Genomic DNA, 25,866 nt, shown 5'->3' with positions numbered 1-25,866 from the left:
ATGCGCTCAGTGGTCTACATCGACTACCTGCAAGATGGGTGCAACAATTTTGGCATAATGGTAACTGTTAAAATTGGAGGTCATGTGACATAGAAAGAAATGTTCTCATACATAATGAAGACAAGTTGTTAAACATGGCGTGTATTCAGAAATTGCTCCTTATGCTATCACAATTTAGTCCATGTCTTGCAGAGCCAAATCCCCCTGACGAACACAGTATCCAATTTTCTTAATACGCCCATGGTTTGAGGCAGTTGCGTTTGCAGACTGAGATGTATGTGTATGTGTGTGTGTGTGTGTGTGCGCCAGTATAAGTTGAGCTTTTCCTGTATGCTGCTTCTCCATTTCCGCCTGTGCAGCTCCACGTCCTTCCTGAGAGGTCTTTCCTTTTCCTCCTCTCCGCCTGTCTCCCAGTGGTATGGTGACCATTTGAAATTGCTCTTCACACTTCCCTGCATCTGCTCCCACAAACACACTCACACACACTCAGAGAGACTGAGTTCAGTGACTCCCACCCACACTTACACACGCATGAATCACAGTCACAAAATTCACATCCACAATTCCTGGTGGGAGTCCTCCTCCCACCATCTTATCCCTCTGTCATTGGATATTTCAGTCAATCCATCCACAACAAAGAAGTTATTGGGGAGAGGTGAGGTTAGATTTTACACATAAAAAAGTTTGGAAAAGAGAGACAAATCATAATTGCAAAAGAAAGAAAGGTGGAAAGGCATATAGTCTCATTAATTTCACCCCCTTGGTGGAGCCATTTTCTGAGAACTGCAGAGGCAACTACTGTTGTAGTCTTTATCAAAAGGAACAGTGTGTTCTTATGGGTTACTATTCATGTGCCAAATGCACCTTGTGTATAAGTAATCTGCTGACATTCAGCATGACATAGTAACTTGAACAGTGTGTCCTGTTAACTTTATGTCTCTCTCGCAGTAGACAGGGTAAAAAAAAGCGATTTTGTCATTGATGGTGGATTTAAATGAATAAATACAAGAATTACTAGAAACTCTGTAATCAATCTGAAAGTAAAAACATCCTTGTTTCTTGTCTCACGGTTTGTGTGAAGTGCAAATATATATATAAATAATCATTTGATTTTTAAAAATAAAATAAACTCCTAAAATAGATTTTTTTAAATGAGCTACTAAACAATTACACCTAAATAAATAAACACTGGACAAACTTCAAAATATGCAAATAAAAAATACAGACTATAACAAACAATAAATATAGTTTTGTCTCCAAACTTTCAAAAGACATATTTCTTGTGGAACTGATTCACTGTCAGAGGTTATGTTGAAGATGTTAGACAAATGAAATATGTAAGATTTTATGTTTGAATGTGTGAAATGTTCACCCTGAGAATTTTGTCTGCTGTCTAGGAAAAGAGTAAAAGTGGGAACATAGACTGCAGTCTTTATTTCTCTCATTAGGTGCATTTCCATCCACTTCTATATATTCACAAATTTCAATTTGCGTCTGAGAGGAAACATTGGAAAGTTCAAAGAAAGCTGGAAATATTGCAAAAGTTTCATTGGTTGGCTACAGTAAAAAATGGACAGAGAGCAAAATGGAAACAGACTATGTGAATAAATCATGAAATACATGAGGCATTTGACTTAAATGTCTATTGAAGCATCCACTCCCCTGAAAAGATGAAAAATAGCAGGAGACAAAAATGTGACATCGTAACACCTCAAATTAATACATATAACAAACATAAATGGCATATTCCATCATGTTTTTTTTACTTAACTTTTTGACTGAAGCTCTTTTAATTACATCATATTGTTGTGGCCTCTTCTTCTGCAATGGTTCAATGGGTCCCGACTGGAAAATATGCACCACCAGCTGTTTATCTCAATGACCCCACTCCAAATATTTGCATAACGGCTGTGGATGAAAATGCACATTAATTCCAATTTTCCTTCAAATTCTGTTTAAAATTTGAGACACATTTTTATGCAGACCTAACAAGTGGGTCTCAGATGTGACACTATTACAGACATGTGACACAGTCAACTCATAGGGTAGAAGATTTATATGAATTTATGAGTGGCAACATGTCCTCCCATTAAATTACACCTATGGAAAGGTATAATAACAAAGACAGAAGGTAACAGAACAGAAAGGACAGACAAACAGAGGAGAGGAAAGCTAATATAGGGAGGTATAGAGAAAGAAAATGGAGAAAAAGAGGCAGACAGATAAATAGAGAAAGAGGGATATTGGGTTGGAGAATGTTGGGCGGGGGGGTTGGTGGCAGAGGGGAGAGATGGTACTCAGACCATATCTTGGGAAATGTGACTCAGCTGACCCAATGACAGGGACATCGATCAACAAGTGGTGTGTGTATGTGTGTGTAGGAGGGTTTTGGGAATTATTCTACAAGGGGTGGACAAAATTGTGTAAACACCTCATGTACAAGGACGAACTCAGAGGTAACTTATTCACAATTACCAAAAGTACTACAAGGGTTTGTCATGTCCATATGAATTCCTATTAGCATTTCCAATTTGCAACATCAGTCAGCGATTAAAGAGGTCTGGCAGTCAGCACTTTGATAGGGGAGTTTTTAAAGCAACATAAAACAATGAGAATAACTTGAAAGAGGACAAATCTCTTCTAAATGGTGGAGGAAAAAAAAGACTCATTTTTAAACATTTGTTAGTGGGGACATTGTTAAAAATCATGTAATACTCTCAACAAGGTCACAAAACTGAAACACACATTTTCAGGTGGACAAAATAAGAGAGAACAAATGCCTAGAAATGCCTCCAAATGATCAGAGCTGAATTGCCAACTCGCTGTCACAGTCTCAACAAATAAATCTATTATAAGCCGCGGCCCGGGTCTGGATCCAGTATATGTAGCATGTTTTTGCTAGATCTTTCATATACATTTATCAAAGCACTCTGATGACATCACCTTGCCATCATCACAGGTTATTATATTATTATATTTTCCAGGACTTGACATAGCTCCTCCAGAGGCATGAAAGTCATTATACAACTGTTTTCACAGGCTGATAATAATGCATGCTTCCAACTGTGAGTGTCAAGTTTCCAACCATAAGTAGTGACAGTTTTTTAAAAACTGTAATTACGATTGTCGTGGTTTTTACTGTTGCCATGATGATGAAGGTTACCTAACTTTAAGGAAGTTGTATTTTAACCCACACCGCATTTCAAGTGTTCATATGAACCCAAACTATGATCTTTTTCTAACTCCAACTGAGAGGCTGGGGTACCGTACCGAAACATATGTGAATAAGTTGCCATCTAGATTCAACCCAAGACAGGAGGTATAGAGAGAGAGAGGGAGAGAGAGAGAGAGGGAGAGAGAGGGAAGTGCGGGCAAAAAGAGAGACAGAGACCACAAAAATAAACTCTATGCTCGTGATGAATGCTCCGCTCAGAAATAGAAACTTCATCCCTCTCTCATCCTCCTCATCCTCTTTCACCGTTATCTCTCCTTCTCAACCAGTCCTTCCTTTCTTCCAGATCACATACCACCTCTGCCCATATATCTTTATATGTCTGTCTTTATCTCTGTCTCTCTCTCTCTCTCTCTCTGCCCCACTTGCCCTAAATGACCCTCACCACTGAGTAGACATATATAGTATCTTTTAATAATTGCATAGGCAAGGCAAGGCAGTTTTATTTGTACAGCGTATTTCATACACAATGGCAACTCAATGTGCTTTACATAAAACAGAAAAACATGCAATTTGAGAAACATTAAAACATACAATTAACCCCCCACCTCCCCACCCCCCACACTAATAATAAAATAAAGTACAGAAAAATAGAAAGAGAGAAATAAAATGCTAGAATAGAGCATTAAATATAAGATTGCAGCCTAAAATAATGATTTGCTTTAAAATCATTAAAATGACATAGAGTGCAAATGAAAGATTAAAATGTAAAGTGCTTTAAAAGAGCTCAATCATAAGCACAGGAGAAGAGAAGTGTTTTTAACCTGGATGTGTAAATGTTCACAGTTGGGGCTGATTTCAGTTCTGCTGGTAGTTTGTTGCAGTTGTGTGCAGCATAACAGCTAAAAGATGCTTCACCATGTTTAGTTTGAACTCTGGGCTCAACTATCTGACCTGAGTCAGTAGATCTCAGAGCTCTACTGGGTTTATATTCTACTAACATGTCATTTATGTATTCTGGATTCTGCATAATTGGAATAGTTTTGCTCAGCTCACAGAAATTGAAATGTAAGCAACTGTGTGTGCTTGTAAGTTAAGCATAGATGCATGCTTGGACCTTAAAGCTTAAAGAACAAAAGCAGCTAAGCAAGAAAAATAGGAGGACTGGCATACAAGAGCACACAGATGGAGAGAGTGGAAGGAGAAGTAGTCTGTTGATGGTGGTCATGCATTAAGGGATACTGGGAGTAACACTAAATTATGAGTAACTTTTTGGAGCATTGTGACACCTTCTGGTTTGGAAAAACATGTCAATGTAGAACATGCCGGTACAGCACCTGCTGAAAATGAAACTGAAAGTAGGCTACACTGAAAAGTCACTACAGAGTTGCCATGCTGTGTGTGTGTGTGTGTGTGTGTGTGTGTGTGTGTGTGTGTGTGTGTGTGTGTGAGAACATATTTCTGTCTCTCACTGAGTTTGTCTAAACACACACACGGACAGATACCCAGGCTGATATAGCTCTAATCATGTGTGTTTGTGTGTGTGTCTTCCTCTCTCTAATGAAATGTAAAAATCTGAGTCAATATTTAACACAATATTGAGCAGCACTGATACCATTATCACATCTTGGTATCTCTTCTTCTCCCTCGTACCCATCTGGCTTTGCTTCTTGTGGCGTTCTTTTCCCTTTCTTCCTGTCCTACACGCTCCACTGTGTTTTGATTATTGGCTGAGTGTGTGTGTGTGTTTGTGTGTATACTTGGAAATAGAACAAGATGGGCATTTTTTTGAGGGAGGGGGGATCACAGATGGGCCTTGTCAAATCTCTGTACATCTGGCTTTATTCCTGTCCAATTTTCCACACAAACATACACACGCATGAAGACACACAGACATACAGTATACATATTATATAAATACTTTTTGTCAATCATGATCACATGTACACAAGTATACATACATAAACTTTTATATGTCATACAAACACACATACACACACACACACACACACACAACCATGCATGCACATACAAATTACCCACTCAAGCACTCATATATCCACATGCACACAGACACTTAAAAACACTTGCACATACTGCAGACACATACACAGACGCACTGTGCAGCAGGACACAGCGGGTATGGTCTCCTGTTGTGGTTAGCGGTTGCCAAGGTAATGATGCCAGGGAATCTGGACCATGCCAGGTTTAATGTTAGCCAATGGCATACCAGTATTAGGAGTGCCAGATTTCAAAGACCTATCCCGTAATTGTAGTATAGCGCCACCCATTGAGCTAAGAAAGATCTGCGTCTTACACTGAAAATTATATTCACAGCTAATTAATGTGTAATTACAAAAGATAAAGATAGCTAACAGTTGCATTTGCAATATTGAAGTTAAGGATGATGCTGTGCAGAAACATTACAAAAGTTGAACTTTTCAGATTACTAACATTACAAGAGACCACAATCTTCCTATCTGTTTAAAATCATGATTATGGATAAAGAAAAACAAGAAATATGGCCTTTTTTTCCTCAAGTCCTTTCTGATTCTTCACACAATGTTAATCATTGCATCCAAGGGTCAACCTTTGCCTGCGTGAGAAAGCTCTGCATATCTGTGTGTGTGTGTGTGTGTGTATGTGTGTGTCAGCTGTTTGAGGTCCCTGTCCGGGATTGGGACATATGCTTCATAAGACTCCTGTGGACACACACTCACACGTGGACACACATGCAGGCCTTTGCACCTCAAGGACACCCATAATGATGAGGGTAAAATGGCTAAAAAAAAAAATAAACAAACCTTGAAGCTTACTGTTAATGCGCTGATGTGTTTTGACCATATGACCTATGTGTCAGTCACTGGTGGATGATTATAAATTGCATTTGGATATTCGCTCTGGCAACATTTCAATCTGCCTTTTTTGCATGATGTGACTCTGCATCATATAAGTTCCAGAACATAGAGTCCTAACCTCCTTTGACACTGATGCCGCAGAGATGAATTTGCATAATATTGACCTCTAGTGATACATGAAGTTGGCACTAATGATTTTTATATCACCTTTAGAGACTTTTTTATATAATTAAATGACCAATCAAGAAAGATAAGCTGCATATTTCAGGCCAGTATTATTAATGTGAAAGAAAAATCTGTCCACATACAGTAAGTTTTCTTATGACCCAAAATATTTTAACATATAACTTTCATTGTGATGCTTTATTGACAGACAAGCAGTCGTATCCATCTACTGAAAAAAGTTTGCCTCTTCAGGGACAAAGATCCGAGTGGAGTTGCAGTTGGTGTCATTTGTAGTCAAGTGTATGCAGTCACCCTGTGTATCATAAAAATGCCAGCATCTCCAATCTGTCACCCTGTTCTTTGTGTGCACAATTTTACCCCCTCATCCCCTTATTTTTTTCCTCTCTGTCTCCCTTTTTTTGTTTTTCGTTCTCCTCTGCCTCACTCTCCTTTATTCTGTTGCTTTTCTCCTCTTCTGTTTCCACGTTGTCTTCTCTCTCTCTCTCTGTATCTCTCACTCTACACGTATCCCTACGTGCCCACGCACCATAACCGAACCAGCCTGCTTATTCATGTTGCACTGAGGTATCACTTTATTTCTCTGCTATTATTTTTTTCTGAAGTCGCCTCGGTATGACTTGCCCCAGACAGCGCTACGCTGTCCCACCCTCATTATATTTTCACACTCTGCTACCCTAGCACACAAGGATACACACACACACACACACACACACACACACACACACGTACACACATATACACAGAAAATGCTGTATGTGTGTGTTTTGTTTGTACCAGCATGGGTGTCTTGGTGTGTGAAAATGGAAATCCTTTTTTTTATTTATTTAGTATAAAAAAATGCACAATTTTATCACTGGGTTTTTGTTTACAGCAGAAGCTGTATAATCTTTTGTAAATTATCTTCTACAGTATGTGTGATGTGTTAACATTTGGTGGGTAGCAACTGGAACTGCTACTTAGTAGATTGACCAAAACAGACCTTTTTTTTTCTTTTGGACAAACCCATCTACTTTTACTTTTCCTTACACTTTAATGATGGAAAGTGAAGACAGTTTCACATATCTGCATTACAGTAGTGTGTCAGAATGCTCTGATAAAATGTCTTCAAAACTTGAGTATTTTTTTATAACAGTAAATATTCATGACAGAATGAGTAGTAATAATAATAAGTTATTTTTTATAAGGGGAAAAAAGATATTTAAAATTTTAACACTCAAAATGATTGGCAGTAGCAAAGTAAACCACCAGCCACCAGTTATGATTTAAATGTTGCTGAATCCTGATTGGTGCACTGAGGTACTATATTCTAGTCCCAACCACTTCATACCAGTGACAAGAGCACTGAGAAAAAAGACATACAAAAATTAAATCTGTGAAAGTAAAACAACTTGGCACAAAACTATGTAGATAGGATCCAGTAACTCAGTAATTAGCTGACTGAGACAATATCTTCTCAGGGCTTTTAAAGTACAATAAGCACATAAATTTGAACTATTAGTAGCTTTAATGGTAACTGAACCCTAAACCTTAGCCGTAAAAGAACCAAGTGTCTCCTGATCTGTACTGACAGATATATAATTCATTGTGGTGCATGTTACCATTTAGCTAACACACACATTCAAATAGTCTACAGTAAGTGAGCTGGTTTAGTGTCTTGTTCAATATAACGCTGACAAGGCAAACAGCAGATGAATAACAAACACTGACTGATGGAGGAAGAGGGGTGGGGATCAAAAATCCCTCCCATCCCAGCACACTCACTGTAACCCCTTGTCCTCTTTTGAAAAGAGACACAGCATGAAAAACCCAGATAATCCCAGGCTCCAAAATCCCAATCTTTCTGAAATGTCTAGTAAATACACCAGGAAGTGCATAAGAACTGAATGTAAATATATGGAAATACAGTGCCGAAGAGCAGTATGTCATTTTTGATATATGCTAGTATAATGCCTTTGGAATGGGGATAACAAAAACAAAAAAACACTGATGCATTAATGTAGAGCTGTGTGAGATGCTGAGTATATCACCCTTGTTTACAAGACTGAGAGCTTATGTGTTTATGCTCATTTCTTCTGCGAGTTGTGATGCATGTGTGAATTTATGTGAAAAATTTGAAACATGTCCGTATGTATTTTCATTAGTGTCTTTATATAATAAAAAAAGATCCCAATTTTTACACACTATGGGTTGACATAACTTTAATAGATGAATTGCTGCTTTGAATTTCAGTTGTAAGCATTATAATGTAGTGCATTGTCTTCTCTTGTTTTCTTCTCCCCTATCTTCTTTCTTCTTTTCCCTCCTGTTTTTTCTCTTTCTCTAATTATTTTCTACTTTCCTCTCTTCTTCACCTACCTCTTCTTCATCTCAGTATCTGACAGCCGAGCAGGAGCAGCAGGAGGTGGACCAGGAGCACCTGGAGACTCCTCCCAGGCTCGTTTCTCTGCCTCCCTCCCCACCTACCTCCCTGTCCAATGCCAGCTAAGTGGTGCTGACTCCGCCTTCTTCCTGCGGGAAGCCAATCAGGAGGTTATGCGAAATGGCAGCCTATCATCTCGCACCGAGCCCTTCTTTCTCCACCAACTAGAACCAGGTGTCGTCGCCCCACAATCCCTGCCGAGCATCAATTGCAGCTATGGAAACATAAGCGCTGAGCAGCCCATCCCAGTGGAGCTGCTTCAGGGCCCGCAACCGCATCTGCTGATGACGACCAACCAGGTGACTCTGAACTGGAAGGTCAAGGGTCAAGTGGTGGTGCCCAAAGTGGGGTCAGCACGCCCCTGGATACAGGTATTAGCAGTTTTGTGTTTTACTTTGGATCTTCGTTGACATGTTAAAAAAAAAAGGTTTCAGGCTTCACATGATCAAATCTGAAGGTAATCAGAAGATTTCACCAATTGATTTATTATGTGTTATGTCATTAGGTCTTGACCACTTGAAGCTTGTTGCTTCACTGTTGGAAAAAGTGAAAAGATACCTATTATTGCAATTTAAAAGAAAAAAAATATAACTTTCACATAAAAAGCTGAAAGCTGTTTCCCTTTTTCAGATGTAAGATCTTATTTATGTCATTTAAATAAATTTGATCTGATAAACCTACACCTACTGTGGACAGTGCAACAAGGTTTAAACACACACATTAACTAATGATCTCCTTATAAAGTTGATGTGATGAACATGTTAGAAAACTGTTACCTATCTTTTCATCTCTGTTTTGGTCTCCTCCAACTCTGATAAATACTAAATACTACTAAATACAGACATACGTAACGTTTTTGCTAAAAACAGCTGGCTGCTTCCATTAAAGACAGGGTTGATGAGAGCAGTAAGTTGTGAGTTAACTGAAACAGTAATGTTGCAGTCTGGAAAACCAAAACAATGAGCTGAAAGAATATAAAACGCTTCATAGAGCTGACAGAAGTTGGGTGATAATTGGGTTCATCAATACAAGTGACACCTTTGACATTACACATTAATTTGCTTCATTGTTCATTTAAAATGTTGATTAGCACAGCAATACTAATGAGTCTAAATGCAAAGATCTATCACTCAAAATGTTTTAATGAATATAAGCAGCAGTTTTTTTCCCATTTGGTCATTTTGCAGGTTGTTTGTGTGAAAAATGATGAGTGTCCTTCACTGATGTACCTATTATTACATTATATGCATTAATTTTGTCTCCAGGTACTGTTTTACTTGGTAGGGCGCCGCTGGGATGAGCCAGACCCCCCTCCTTCAGCCCTCCTCCCATGTGTCAGAGCCATAGCCATCCGTGACACCAATGAAGCAGCACCCTCAGCTGGCTGCCGACTTGTGGGACCATCTGGCATCTGTGTTGTCCGTTTGGAGATTCCCCCAGCTTGGTTTACACCTCTGCAAGTGAGAAAGAGACCTCCTGAAGTGACTTTGCCATCCGTGGTTGTGTATTACTCAATTATACCAGTGGAAAGTGGCAGTCAAGAGTGTCCTTCCTTCGTTAATGAGCCATGGAGAAGCCCAAGTCCAAACATCGGGCCTCTTGGAGGCATGAGCATGGGCCTCGGGGGACAGTGGAATCCCCTAGTAGATGGGGGTCTTCAGGATATGCAAAAAGCTGGTTCTGTGTTAATGACCATGGGCCCAGTTTCAGTCAAAGGTGAAAGATTAAGACTGGATGAAAATTTGGAGGTCCTGGTGCCACCCAGCCCGGTCCGCCTCGGAAAGACGGTGGCGTTTGGCGTCTACATGAAGACAAATTCAAACACGGAGCAGTTTACATTGAGGTCAGAATACAAATACTTTATTAAAACTTGTTGGGCTTTGGTTTTGCTTGGTATTCTGTCTCATTTCACTTATGCTTCAGTTTGCCTGTGATTCTTTTTTTTCTATCATCTCTGCTTATTCCTTTCCTCCTCATCCGTGCTCTCTCATCTCTCAACTCCGCCGCCTCCCGAGGTTGATGGCTGTCACCTTTGTGTACTCAGTCTCTTTCAGGAGCCAGCAATGCAAATAACAACCTCATGAATATTCATGACTGATCCAAGGAGAGAAGAAAACACAGAGAATGAGAAGTGAGAGAGAGAAAGGGCGACTGAGAGGGACTGAAGGTTGAGGAGACGAGGGAAATGAGAGAAAAAGCATAAAACTAGAGTACATCCCGGTTTCTCAAAATTAAAGGGTGCTACCCAAAATGGCTCTCAGGTGTGCTTTAAGAGGTCACATATACGGTTTTCACATAAGCGGCAATATGTTTTTGTCGATCTCCTCTCCCAGGAAACTAATTTCTTTTTGGTTCGCTGGGTGAAAATAAGTTTACAACCCCTGATCTACACGACGCATGCATATCTGCATCCCATTTCTGCCTCATCATTTCACTGACTTTAGGGATTTCAGGCTGACAAATGACAGATGTGGAAATTTATCATTCTATCCAAAGAACATCCTGCTACACAACACCGTGCCTGGAGATACCACAACAATGTACTCCAGTGAGGTTAGAGCTACAGAGGACATGTGAGAGTGCAATGCTGGGCAACGATGCTTTACGTATTTCAACATTTAAGTCTCACATTAACTCAAACAAAACCTAAAACACACTGAACACCATAATTGGCACATGTCAACAGACTTTTCTCAACACTGCAGTGAGATTGCATTTAAGCCCTTTTCAAATCAGACTTGAATCATTTGCAGATACTGTTAAAGAAATCGATTTAACTGTTCCATCGATTCACATGAGACCAGCAACTGAATGAAATTACTGACATACATATATTGAATGTGTTTGCTTGCACATCATTGCTACCTCATGTGTCCTGCATTGGGAGTGTTACTTCTTTACATCCTTAGAAATGAACACCGTTAGATTAAACACCTTTCTTTGTATGATTTTCTTTATCCTTTTAACATCCAATTGATCTGTCTTTTATAACAGAATACTCTGACCAATTTTTAAACTACGGAACCACAGTTGTGTATTATTTCATGTACTATGTACCAGGTCATCTGAGGACACTGAAGTGGTTAGACTTCAGTGCACCTTGTGCCACTACCCTCTGACAAAACCTCGGACACACACATGCGGTCACACAGAGGGAAATAAATACCCCACCGACATCATCCTCACACTATTTCTTTCTGCCATGTACACATATTTCTTCACAGTACATGCAGACACACAGATCCTGTACACACGCTCTTTCGCTGTCTCTAACAAGGGTGTGTATTAAGTAGACACACACAAAAGACACACACACACACACACACGGGAGTTATGAGGTGGCCTCTTTGGTTCCCCCACAGACACTTTGTCTCTGTCTTTGTTGTATAACACCCCCGCTCAGGGCATGTGTGTGTGTCTGTGTGCATGTGTATGTGTGTGTGTGTGGTACTGTAAAAGAAAGATAGTGGAGGAAATACAAATGTGTGTGTGTGTGTGTCTGTCCTACCTGCAGCTCTTGCCCTCTGCCCCAGCATACAGTCCCATGGATAATCTCCCATGTTAGAAGCACAGTCAGACATGTAATAAGGCTTAAGTGGATCTCATTCCCTGCGTGTGTGAATGTGCGCATGTTTGTGTGTGTGACACATAATAAGCCTTAAGTGTGCTCCATCACACTGAGGTGATGTGATTATGATAAACTGCTGAGGAGATGGAGGAGCACGGTGAGAGGATGGGCAACAGTCACAGAAAGAGAGAGAAGGAGCGGGAAAAAAAAGAAAGAGGAAAAAGAGAGCGCCCATAGAGAGATAGATAAAAGCAGGTAGAGAGAAAGGGAAAATATTCCTTCGCTTGCATCTCTTTCTCGTTCCACAGATCTTCCAAAAGGGAGAGATGCAAGGATAGAGGACTTGAGGCAACATGCATTTGCCAAATTGGATTGGGCATCCTTGCTGTATCACCTGTCACTGAGCTTGTAGTTTCACATAACCGTACATGATTCTCACTTTGTGATGAGACTACTAGTCTGCAAACATCTAGCTGAAGCTGTGGTGGTGGATGGCTGTGACATCCGGCACTGATTAATTCACAGCGTCTTCTTCCAATTCAGTCACATTTTACATTTGAGTCACAGCTTCTACTTTGATTATCATCTTTTTATTGTTTCATTGTTTCAAACACATTTATAATCCAAAACCTGCCACGGTTTTTCCAGATATATCTCTGTTAACCTCGTACCTCATTTTGCACAGTTTGGACACACGTTTCCATTCTCTTGAATGAGAAAGTGTGTCCAAACTTTTGACTGGTTCTGTAAAACTTAATATACTTTTGAATTGACTACTGCGTCTCTGTTATCTTCTTCTCTTCTTTGGATTGTATTAATTTCCTCCCATGCAAAGACCTAAATATAAGACGTGAAAAGATGAGATCAGCCAAACCATTATGGAATTGAATTAGCTATAATACAGTTTAATCCAATCATCAGCAAATTGTTCAAATATAGTATTTATATTATATGGACATTTCACAACTAAAATGTTTCAGAAGCACAGAAACTGATCAGTGTGTTGATCCTAAACTTGCAGCTTTACTGTTTCACAGACTGTGACTGAACCAAAAAGGATACTGATAGACAATTAAATGTGCATGGCTGAAGGAGCACAGCAGACATGTGAGACATGTGCTAGATAAATATTTAATTAGTTTTTTACACAGGTACTCAAGCTTAGATGTTAATAAACAGTCAAAGAACCACTAAGATAATAGGCCAAACTTTAAAGGACTCTTCCACGCTTTGTGCCCAAGCCAAAATGCACTTTGAAAGGAAAAGAGGAGGACATGTAATGGAGAAAACTTTTAGTTAATTAAGAGCAAGAGTGAAAAAAGACTTGTTAAGTAACGTTTTGTGCTTCAAGTTATTCAGATCATTCAATGATTTTAATAGCCTTTTTTAATATATAAGAAAAGGTTATTTTTCAAAAATAAAGTTATTTTTCCAGCTCGGTAAATCATCCTTTTACACTTACATCATGTTGCTGCAGAAAAGAAGCTTGTTTCTGTGCAGAAGTTTCTGACATGTGTTCCAGTGTACCGCATGTAAGGTACAGTACCAGTGAATGTCTGACACACCTTCTTATTCACTTGAATGAGACTCTCCAAACTTTTGACTGGTTCTGTATATTATTACATGTTTTCCAAGACACACGTCCCAACTGCTTCTGATATGCATTTCAGGGGTCGGAACATCCTTAAAGATGTGTCTTTATTGTTTCTTTGGTCCAGCACCATTTGACGTTTATTGGATGTGCTTGTCTGATTCACTTTTGAACATCCTTAAAGATGACAGACCTCAATTGATTTCTGGGTAATGGGCAGAAGCACTGAAGAACAAGGAGATTATGGGCACAAAAATCTAATAAAAAGAAAGAGGGAGGGGTGTAGACAGCAGACAGGCGACATGGATGCTTGTTTTTGGCTGAGCACGCCTTGCTGTTGTGTTTTTACAATGAGGATCCTATAGACACAGTCCAATAGTATCTCCAGTATAATGTTTTTTTCTTCACATTTTCTTTTTCTTCTTCTGTCTGTTCAAGCAAAGTAGCTGTTACTATCACACAGTCCATTTCATACTTATTCATTTTCCTCCATAAATATAGAAGATATGACTTTGTGTATGCCAGAGAAGAACAAAACATGACCAAATGTTTACATATAAAATAGCTTTTTATGAACTGGCCTTTGGTGGAATCACAACTAGATTTAAAAACAATAGCACAGTGAAGAAGGACATTTTATATGAAGTTTTCTTCCATCCTTTAAGATTGTTGCTTAGCCTCTTTATCCCTAATGTAATTTCTTGTAAGGCAATTGAATGCCATACAGTAAATATCAATGATTCAAGTAATCAGTTGAGGAGCCCCCAGTTTGAACCACATAATGTCAAAATATCAGACTTTTTTTTCTACTGCATCATTGTACACAGAATGTTTAATATAGTCTTTTCTCAAAACTACATACATGTCAACCTAATTTTAAAGGAAACTGAGAAAATGATGATGGAAGTTTTGTAGAGAAGATGACAGAGCAGCGTGACACAGGGCAACCTTTAATTCTGCACACGCTGCTGCTCTCAACAGCAGTGCTGAATGCTAACACCATCAGCTAAACTCCTTGACAATGAAGAAGCTGTTTCATGTTCTCCTCTCAAATTTTGTGCAGGTACAGTCCATAGCACATCTGTACAAAGAACAAATACAGTTCTACATAAGCATTTAACCCTTTAGTTTAATGTGGGATTTCTCCCTTCATGCTGAAATCCTATATCAGAACACCTTCAAAAACTTCCTTCAAAGTAAAACAAGACATAAATTAGTGCCTCTCAGCTCACGAATCGTGCATGTTTGCTTTTAATTCACATTCAGCCATAAATATCAGTGTTTAGCCCTTGTGACCTTATGGTTAATGCACATACAATATAACTGCAACGTCCATGACCCAGTTAGGATTGGCCCCCCACCACACCGACCCCCAAACAAAGACAAAATGCCACATAAGAAATCTTAAAAAAAATACAAACAAAACAAAACAAACAAAAAACAGATTAAATGTGTGGAAAACTCTTGCCACAGAAGTTTAATTCTTTAAATCTGTGTTCAGTTGAGCATTTTGGCAATTTTCAGCACTGGGAATGTTAACAGACCGGGGGGTCAAAGTGATTAGTATCTCCCTCATTAAAAAGCTGTCGTTCTGAACTACGTGCTATCGTTGTTTGGTTAGTTAATTAGCGAGATGATGACTGATGAGAGGATAAATGTTATATGTGTGTTTGTGTGTGTGCATGTGAGATGAACTGTAGATAGATACAGGCAGATGAGACAGTGCTCATTTAAAAGGCAAAAAAGATTCTCTCTGTGCATATTTTCTTTCATTTCTTCTCGATTTCCTCTTAGTCACATCTTTTTCATACGTGACTGATATTTACTTTTGGTGTGTGAATTTGTATGCGACCTGTATTTATTGCCCAATTCGTTCTTTCTCTGTGTTTACTGACTGTGTGTGTGCGCCTCTGTGTGTGTAGGGATTAGTGGATTTTTCCTAGGATCAGAGGGGAGATGTACTTCTAAGGACCAGCTAGTCCTCTCTGGTGGTTACACCACACACATACACACACACACACACACACACACACACACACACAGTTTGCCCTCTGTGTCTCGCACACACACACACGCGCAGCATGTCCAAGATGCCTTTATTCCACAAAGCTCTGTCATCGATTTCACCTCATATGCCCTTACACCAGCAGGAAAACAGAATCAATTGTTTTTTGTGCAAGTGCGTGTTTGTGTGTGAGTGTGTGTGTGGCCTTGTGTAAACACTTATAACACATGATTGTTGGTGTAATTGTTTCCTTGTATGCTTGTTTTTTCATGCCTGTTTTCCATGTATTTGTGTTTGTGAGTGTGTGAGGCCAAATGATTTTATGTGAATGCACACAACATTTACGGTATTCTCTATGGAAGTATATACACACTTTGTGTTTAATCATAGGATAGTATGGACACATATGTTTGTCTGATGGTGTGATTCTTTCTTCAGTCTGTTCTTTCTGTGTGTGTGTTTGCATCTGTGTGTAAATGTCCTTGTTTCTTTGCTGCTTTTTGTGATGAATCCTTCCAACTAACAAATGCATTTTACGCAATCTTGAAAAGGCACAAAAGATGCAATGAGAATAAGATGCATTTCTTTTAGCTTGGATGAATCCAATAAGTGGCTTCCCTTGTGTGAAACCCCCCCCCCCTCCAAACACAAACCTGGCCACATAAAATACTGTTAATAATTAAAAAATTGTAAGATTGCACAAATCTTGTGACTTTACACCAGCATTTACTACCTATACTCCTAAAATATAAATCTTACTTTTTCCTGTGCTAGTCTTCTATCATCTATGTTCACATGAAATTCCAAAGAAACAATCAAGGGAAACAGTGATGATTGGTGCTGGTACTCTCATCACTTAATGGATATATTTTTTATTTAATTTTAGTAAAAAATAACTATAATCCATTTAATGTTTGTCTGTATTCAAGTCAGCGTCTCCCTGCTTTTGTCTTTTTCTGTGCAGCATCTCCCTGCGTCATTGTCTTTCTTTCTTGCTGGGACTTTCTTCTTCTATTTATCATATTCTTTAAAGAAAATGCTTCACATCCCTTGGATCCGGGATCTTTTCTTTGTCCATTCTCTATTCCAGTCTGCTTCCTCAGAAGCAGCACTCTAAATAATCACTCTAGCCATTAAATTGAAGTCAACACAGCGTGTACTCACGCTTGCATATATATACGTCTCTCTAGCCCAGTGTGCTCTTGCAGCACAATTCTTATGAAATTGCAGCCTACCTGTTGCTTTGAAATGCATCCATAGTCCAAGCAAGAAAATTGTTATTTTATTTGAACCAAAGTCAGAAAAATGCAATGCCTGATGCGTTGTCATGATAATTATTGATGACTGTGGGAGATGGCTGCAATACTGCTGATCTCATTAAGAATCAACACTATTTATGCCACTTTCAGCAACTTCAGCTCACTATTTTAGTTTGGTGAACTGACAAAACCAAAACAATGCCAGATTTTTATAAATGAAAGACACTCACAGGTGTTCACAGCACACAAGCTGATTGTATGCTGTTGGTCAAAATTTCACGAGTGACTGGTGAAGAAAGTTGAATATTTATCAAGTGACAAAGATCAAGATATTTTTCTTGAGTTGTGTGACAGATGGCTTGAATAGTACATATTTGCCAGGCCTTAACAGTTAAGACACTCCTATGGCTGCTATTGCCTGATGAGGCACCAGTGCAGGTGAAGCACAGCCACAGTGGACCCATTGTGGTGAGTGGGCCAAGGTAAGATGAGCAGAGCATTCAGAGCCTTCACACAAAAGCATTGTCAACTGTTAATACAGAAGTTGTCATCTATACTTTGCAAAAGAGAAGTTGATGACAAACAGTGAAAAGACTCTACTGGGACAAACAACATTTCAATAAGTGGCTCTATGAAAATGAGTAGTCACATTTATAGAAGCAGTGGGCATGTAAACCTAAATGAGACACTGCACCTGCTATTGGGCTTTATAAATGAACACAACTTAACTTAATGCATCATACTCCTTCCTGCCCTGTAAAGTGACAAGACTTTCTACTCGTCCTACAATGTCAGATTTGTTTTCATTGACCCCTTCGAGATTTTTCTCCCTTTTACTGCTTTGAAGTGCATCCTGATATTCTCCATACTTATATTAAAGAAAGACTGATTTGATGGCAGATCTCTGCATGCAAATCGCAAAACGTCTGAAGTGAAAGTGCAGGGATTGATTAAAAAACTGAGGGTTGAAGAGGTCATTGCTATCACTATAAAAAGTCTCATACTCATGTGCCTTAACTGATGGAAATAATATAACAGATTACTTTAACACACACACACACACACACACACACTCACACACTCACATGCAGAGTCACACACACACACGTACCTGGAGAGATAGATGCACACACACACACACACACACACACACACACACACACACACACACACACACACACAAACAGATCTATGGTCCTGATAAGAATTTCTTTTAATGCATGAGAAGAGCTAACTTAGATACATGCACATACATATTAAAGCAATCGTTCATGTCTGACAAGCATGTAGAATTATAGACACATTAGTCTGTGAGTATTACATCTCCAATATTAGCTGACACACACACATTATGTGGTGGACATGTGAAATTGCTTCGCTTGAACTTGGATGGCCTAATACCTCATGCCAAGAGCCAGTCCATCTAATTCCTGCTGAGTCTGGAAAGTCGGACTTGAGGCTACAGTGGCGCAGTGGTTTATAGTGAATACTGCTTCTTGCAAAAGGTTCTGAAAAACATATTCAACAACAGGTAAGCTGAATCTGAACATGCTGTTTACGTGTGAAAGTGACATATGTTCACACTACAACGTTTTCAGGGTGTTTTAAAAAAATGTGTGTTTAATAATTCTGCTGCACTGACACGTTGGTCAAATCACTGTTTTATTTCTGCAAAACTGCAAAATAAATTCAGGTTGATGATAACACTTTTATTTTGTTATCAGCAAAATTGGCATTCAAAACAAGTTTTCTCAGAGAAACAAGAGAAAGTCTAATCTGCCAATGTCGGTATATGTTGTAGTTTTTGAGAAGATTAATTATCTCTGACCACACTAACATGTAAAGCAACAACTTTCAGATTTATAAATCCGGGAGAGTTTATTAAAAGCTCAGTTTTTAGGTGAGAAAAACAAAGACTAGAGAGAAAAAAAAGTGTTTTTAGATTTAGCTGGCTTAGTTTGGATGTGGTTGAGGTGTCTGAGTTACAAGAAAAAAAATTACAAAATAGCGTATTGAATTCTATTAATAATACATTTTGTATAAGACACATACTGTTAAATTGTTTCTAAAATGTTTGAATTAAGCATAACTTTAATTAAAGGAATAGATGCTCCCAACTGTGTGAATTTCAAAGACCTTCAATATTACGGTCATTGATATAAAATATGACACACCTACCTCCTCACACTGTGAACTTGTTGTGGTATTATCTATTTTCTGTTGCCTTGAGAGAGATAGATTGTCAATCAATAGCAGAATATGTTGAACTGGTTAACCATAACCAAACACATAAACATAAACACCTACTGTCTTTCTCTTTAACCCACAGACGCACTCTGTCTGTTTATTCACTTAATCCTGCCTGCACTATTATTCAGTCTAGAGCATTCTTCCTTTACTTTACCTCCTCCCTACCCTTCAATTTCCCTGTCACCACCTCCCTTTTCTTCCCTCTCCTGTTTTCTCTCGCTCTCTCTTTCCATCTCAAATCGGCCATGAATATTCATGAGGGTGTTATTTGCATTGCTGGCTCCTGAAAGAGGCTGAGTACACAAAGGTGACAGCCATCAACCTCGGGATAGCAGCTCTGTTTGTGTGTTTTGGGGCTCCGCGTGTGTGTGAGGGCGAAGAAAATAGCCATGGGAGTGGAGAAGAAAATGAGGAAAGAGTGAAAGGAACAAAGTCAGACTGAAGAAGGAGGATAGTGCGAATTTTGGTAGCATCACTTACAAAATGATTGACATTATCGTAGAAGTTATAATTAATACGTCTCTGAGTACAAGTGTGTGTTTGAACTGAATTTGAAACATTTTTTTCCCTTTTTGAACTCAGTTATGGATATGACACTGATCCTCTTTGCACATGCACAGCTGTGTATGTGCACACATGTTTTTTAAATGTCTCCTCACACAAATTTCCCTGTCTCTCCTTGTTTTTTGTCTCGCGTCTTCTTTTCTTCTTTTCTTTACACGTCTCTATTGCTCTTTGAGTCTGGGTCTGCCAGCGCTAGTTTGGGAATGCTTGATATGCAAATGCATGGCCGGTTATTGTGCTGTGTTTATTGTTCGTGCCACTCCTTGTTGCAGTACAGAGGAGCTCCATTTAGAAACGGGGCTCCTCTATACTGCTCCTTCATTCCTCTGAGCTGGGAATGCACACTAGTTGCTGGGAGTCGCCTGTTTTAACCAAATGTGTATGTGTGTGTTTTTCTTCGTGTTTAAGTATTTTCCTCTAAGTTACCCCACGAGTTATAAAAAGGAGTTTGGGGATAAGTTTGTTTTCATTTTAACAAGCTGGGGGGAAAACAGTTTATATTTTTACTAACAGAGAGAAATCCCCTCCTGCAGCTTTCCATTCTGGGACTCGAATAACATTTTTATTTTCTTGGCCTGGGACCCAGGCTCGTGAAAACATATTGTCTGTTTTATTATTCTGGGACCCACTTGAAAAAAGCTACAGATGTTTCTATTGTAGAAGTCCCAATTTTTACTGTGTGTTGGCTGAACTGCAACTGCACTTTGGCACTGTCTCCCAGAGGAGTTTTTTTTTTTCTTAAGAAACATTGTGTGGTTTGCATCTGGTATAGTTTTTTTTTTCTTTCTTACAATACAATTCGTTTAAAAAATATATATATATATCAAGGTTAATACAATATATTTGAAGGATAAATGCAGTAAAGGGGATCCTCGATGTCATATCAGTTTTGAAATAATACACAAGGGATATCTTCAAAATTTTAAATAATAAAGAAATTCACCTCAGTTTTTAAAATTGTGTTAAATTTTCTTTTTAACAGGAATCATTAGAAAGTCTGTGTAGATCAAGAAGCCTAGAAATAAATCTGGTTGATTTTTATTCGCTTACATTCAACCATTGTGTCCATCCTTATATTTCAATGTGTAGCTTGGAGCAACTTCCCATTAAAATATAGTCATTTAAATGCTGTTATAAAACAAAACATGGTTATGTAACCTAGAAATCTAAAAAAATTGACATACTTTTTAACTAAATTTAGCAGGGTTTAACAGAAACTGAACTTGCTGGAGAGGAATAGAGGCTGTCTACATTCTTTGCAAAGCTTCCTGTCACAACAAATGCATACTGACACTCCTCTCCACAGATATTATACCAACAGGGCACTATACAAAAATTATAACCAGAGCTGCAGGTTATATTTTATTCAAGAAGAGATATTGTGCTGCTAAACACGTTTAAATTCCTTTATTATGCTTAAAGAATATTAACAAGGCTTAATAGGCTTTAGCACCCTGACTGTTTACATGCATCTGTGCCTGGTAGGCCAATCTGGTAATCCTTCCATGACAAGGCCCTCTTCTTTCTCATCTGACTGTCTGCCTCCACTTTGATCACATAGTCGAATCCTTTAGGCTGAATCTCATCCACAAGGTCCTTCATTGTTGTTGAATGATACCATTCTTTAGAGACTTCCTGCTGTAAGTAGCTTTTTTATTTGCTCGACATGTACATATTTTTCTTTCTGTTCATCTACCTTACAGTGATGTGATTTCTGCTTTAGTTTATCCAAACTTGCAATTCAAAACATCATTTCCTCTTTTAGTACATCTCATCTTCCTATTCACTCTGCACTGCAGGGAGCACCACACTACAGCCCACAGGCCAGGAATGATGCCACTGTGTGTGTGCGTGTGTGTGTGTGTGTGTGTGTGTGTGTGTGTGTGTGCGTGCGGGCGGGCGTGTGTGTTTGATGGTGAATCATCCATTGGACGACAAAACAGGACACACTGTGTTTGTGTCAGTCTTATACATTACAACCTTCTGGCACATGGAAGGACAAATGCAGTTAAACTGGCAGCATGTATGCATCATGCAAATATGTGTAGGCACACACTTTTCCTGAAGATATTTTCGGGAATTGATAAAGCCTGTTATGAGGGAGTGATCTTGTCTTATTGAAGGAGTAATTACAATTACTAATATTATTCATTACACTGTTCAGTTTTAAGTGAGATGAGAAAACCAGAGATGTTGGTGTGGCTTAAACCGTGTCAACATTCATATACAATTCATGTTAAATGTTCTATATTTAAAGGCTTGTTTCTTAGAACTCCAGAATACATATTTGGAGATTGAAAATAAAAGTTTTGACTGTTTTCTCCTCGCAGAATAACCCTATTGGTGTCTGATCAAGTGTGACTGTCTCTCCCTTTGCAGTCGCAATTCAGCTATTGAATGGCTGTCGCATTTACCCACTGAGCCAGTGAACACCATCAAAACTGTACAGATTTATTTATTTTTTTTAACACACATGATTGCTCACCTAGCATGGCAGTAATAGGTTGTGTGTTGTTGCAGAGACAAGGGGTCCAACACAGTTCAGCATTCCTTTTATGAGTTTTGTGTAAGTTCCTCAAAATGTCTCTCCAAAGAAGAAGCTACAATAGCAGGCACAGACCTATGAAACAAAGAGGTGGATGAGTGCTTAAAGCTCAGATAATCTGTGCACAAGGTTTCCTAGTTTAGATTTGAGCTCCAAAGATGACTACCTGACAATAAGGCCGCTATTCTCCATTCTAGACACGTTTCATTCCCATAGATTAGATACAGTTTGGTGGACCTTTAAATACAATTTTTCAAGGATCCTACTGAGGTCTCACAACAGCAGATATCAATGTGCAGTGTCTTTTTTTCTACTATTTTTTACGCTCTATTCTTTTCTTCACACTTCTCTGTGCTACGTGAACATGGTAAGGTCACAGGGATGTTCAGTCACAGGGCACTGTTGCCCTAACTTTGTAATCCACTAGTTGTTTGTAATGTTGTGATCTTGGAAATTTAAGCTTACTCCACTGTTGTGTTGGTTCTCAAGTCACTCTGGATAAGAGCATCACCTAAAGCTTTAAAGTTTAATGATTATGTTACTTATTAATGGAGGAATTGAAGAACCGCTGAAGAACTTTGAGATATCAGTGTGTAAGTGGTTGTTGATATTTCAGTCAGGGAATCACCAGCAGACTGTATCTTATTCAATACCTATCTGAAGTTTCCCGTAGTGTTTGTTCTATTAAAGATCCTACACATGGTCAGAGGAATGTGATGCCTTTCTAGTGGCTTGTATTTCCATAGCTGTACACTCATAACACTCTCATCCTGATCAGCTGCAAATCCTTTTCACTCCACCAATCTACTTCATTTTATAACTTTCTGTCAGTGTATTTAATGTCTGTTCACGTTTGTATCTCTATGTATTATCATCATGTTTATAGTCAGGCAGTTTGGCCACGAGGGACAGTAAGCCATTGAACTTGAACTAAAATCTCATTCAGAACACATGCTTCCCATTTCTGGGATATGGTATGAATACATGGTTGGCTCCATGATTGACCACCGCGCTTCATGTTTGCTCGTTTATCAGTGCTAATTTGCCTGGCTAATGTCCCCATTAAGCTCAGTGAGAACATTAGCACTGATGAATGGGCTATTATTCATAGTAAAATCTCCACTTCTCCTTGCCTGCTCGTCTTTGTTTTGTTTTCCATCCTGCTTTCCACCCGCTTTCTTTTCATCTTTACCTTATTATCTTTCCCTATCAATCTTTACCTTCTTGTTTTATAGTGTATCCCATTGTAGGATGAATATATATACCTGTTTGGGCCATGAGTTGATTGAGAGTTAACACTGTAACCGGATGTTAAACACCTTTGTTGGTTGAGCAGCTTGCTGAAAAAACAAAGACACCACTGATGCCTCTAGTCTTAGGTCTATTTTCTACCATCCTTTCTTCTCCACTGTAAAACCCCACTCCATTCTAATCTTAGCAGGATTTAACAAAGAAATGTTCCAGCTTACACACATTCAAACATACACACACCCTCTCTCTCTCACACACACTGTGAGTCTCTTAAAGTAGCATGTGGTATGTGGTTTGATCCCCTTCTTGTTCTTTGCCTCTGAAGGTAGTCTTAATTCTGCTTTATATTCCAACCCTATAGCAAAAGACACACACACAAACACACACACATACACACACATACACACACACACACACACACACACACACACACACACACACACACACACACAGACACACACACACACACACAGCAGAGAACATTCAAGTGGCCCACATCCATGTCTATATACAGTACATGTCCAATTCGAAGAATACACAGAGAGCATCATGTGTAAATGCTGCATAAACACAAAAACACACAGCTCCTGGGCCTGCAAAGCTTTTTGTTTGAATCCCTGAGGGGAAGAGAGACAAGGTAAGAGAGGAAAAGAAGGGGTAAGTTAGGAAGTGAAAGCAGTATTCATCTCCATCATTTCTCTGTCTTAACTCCATCTGTTACTGATTGTTGGACTTTCATTCACCCTTAGTCCTATTATCTCCCCTCACATCTCATAATTCCCTCGTTCTATCGTCTGTCTCTCTCTCTCTTGCCCCCTCGATTTCACGTAATTACTATTTACTATGTGTGCTGTACAGCTAATTAATTAAAGTAGTCATCTTGTGATTAGTCGCCGAACATCCTTGTGGAAGGACTCATCTTTATCCGCCCGTGCAACATGATCCACAAAGATACCTTACATACACACACACACACACACACACACACACACACAGAGAGAGAGAGCGTAATCGTGTGCAGGGTACCTACATGAAAGATCTTGTCACATCAGAGAGCCACCTTTTTCCTTACTGGCCCTCGAGGTTGGCTTCCAGGGTTTCCTTTTAAATGGATTTTGCAATTGACGATTGATACATTTCCTTTCAAGTCCGTGTTCAGACAGGCAAGCGACCCCGTGTGGAACAAAAAACACAACCCCCTCATTCATTTGAATGGAATCATTCTGTCAACGCAGCAGGGGTGCTGATGCAAAGGCAAAAAAACCCCAAGCAATGCAACATCATCCAGCAGCGCATTGATCTATCAATGCAAACTCAGATTCCTGGTAAATCACTACTTTACTGTCATAAATGCTGTATTTCTTGTGTTTACTTTGCAATCATGTGAGCTGTTATGTCTCTTATTTATTCCTCTGTACAACACTTTGGTCAACTTTGGTTGTTTTAAAGTGCTTAACAAATAAAGTTGGGTTGGATTGGATCAAAAAATTACGTGATAACTTTTCAGAGGTGTAAAATCCTTCCTTATGATATACAAAACCTGTGTTCAGTGCTTTGGTATCTGATCAACTTGTGAATATGTTTCTCAAACAAAGTTTCTCATCTTCTCATAAGCATCACCAATGACACCCCTTGCATTTTTAAAGGCAGGGCTCTTTTTGTCTGAATGCCCACATATATATTGTATAATTTTGCTGGGTTATCTGTTGTTTTAAGACACTTTCAAAGCTGCCTTGTATAGTTAGTTTAATCTGATTCTAGTTCATTTCCCCCTTGGTGCAATTTGTTTAGGCAGATCTGGCGTCCTTCTTGTTCATGATTTGAATTTTATGTTGATTTTGCTGTTTTTGACACAACATCACTGTCTGACCAATATTTGCTGGGAAGTTTACCAACTCATCCACTGAATCAGACGAGAGCAAAGAAATCTGTAGTTACTGATTTTCAAACAGGAAAAGCATGACTACTCATAAACAATTGGCAAAGACTATCCAATTATTTATTTTATGAATTATTTTGTGACAAATAGCAGGCCGTGCATTGTATTTGATCCTACTGTATCTAAAAAGCTTTTCAAATGGTTTGAAAATTTCAAAAAGTGACCACACAAGTAATTTCAAGGGTTTGCTCACCTAAATGATATACTGCATACAGTATATATGCAAGGACATTTCTTGCCACAACTGAACACTGTCACC

General features: G+C 38.9%; 1 protein-coding gene across 1 annotated transcript in view; it reads left to right on the top strand.

Annotated features, from left to right (window-relative positions):
* The window catches only part of si:dkey-215k6.1 (transmembrane protein 132D), a 198,481-nt gene that overhangs the window by 23,465 nt on the left and 149,150 nt on the right, over positions 1-25,866 (top strand). The window contains exons 2-3 of the mRNA XM_053325498.1: positions 8,588-9,006; positions 9,901-10,478. Of these exons, the coding sequence (XP_053181473.1) occupies positions 8,588-9,006; positions 9,901-10,478 (997 nt within the window). The remainder of the gene's footprint in view (positions 1-8,587; positions 9,007-9,900; positions 10,479-25,866) is intronic.

Source organism: Scomber japonicus, chromosome 9, assembly GCF_027409825.1.
Source record: "Scomber japonicus isolate fScoJap1 chromosome 9, fScoJap1.pri, whole genome shotgun sequence".
Classification (NCBI taxonomy): domain Eukaryota; kingdom Metazoa; phylum Chordata; class Actinopteri; order Scombriformes; family Scombridae; genus Scomber; species Scomber japonicus.
The sequence above is the reverse complement of the archived record's forward strand: the minus strand, read 5'-3'. Positions and strand labels throughout refer to the sequence as shown.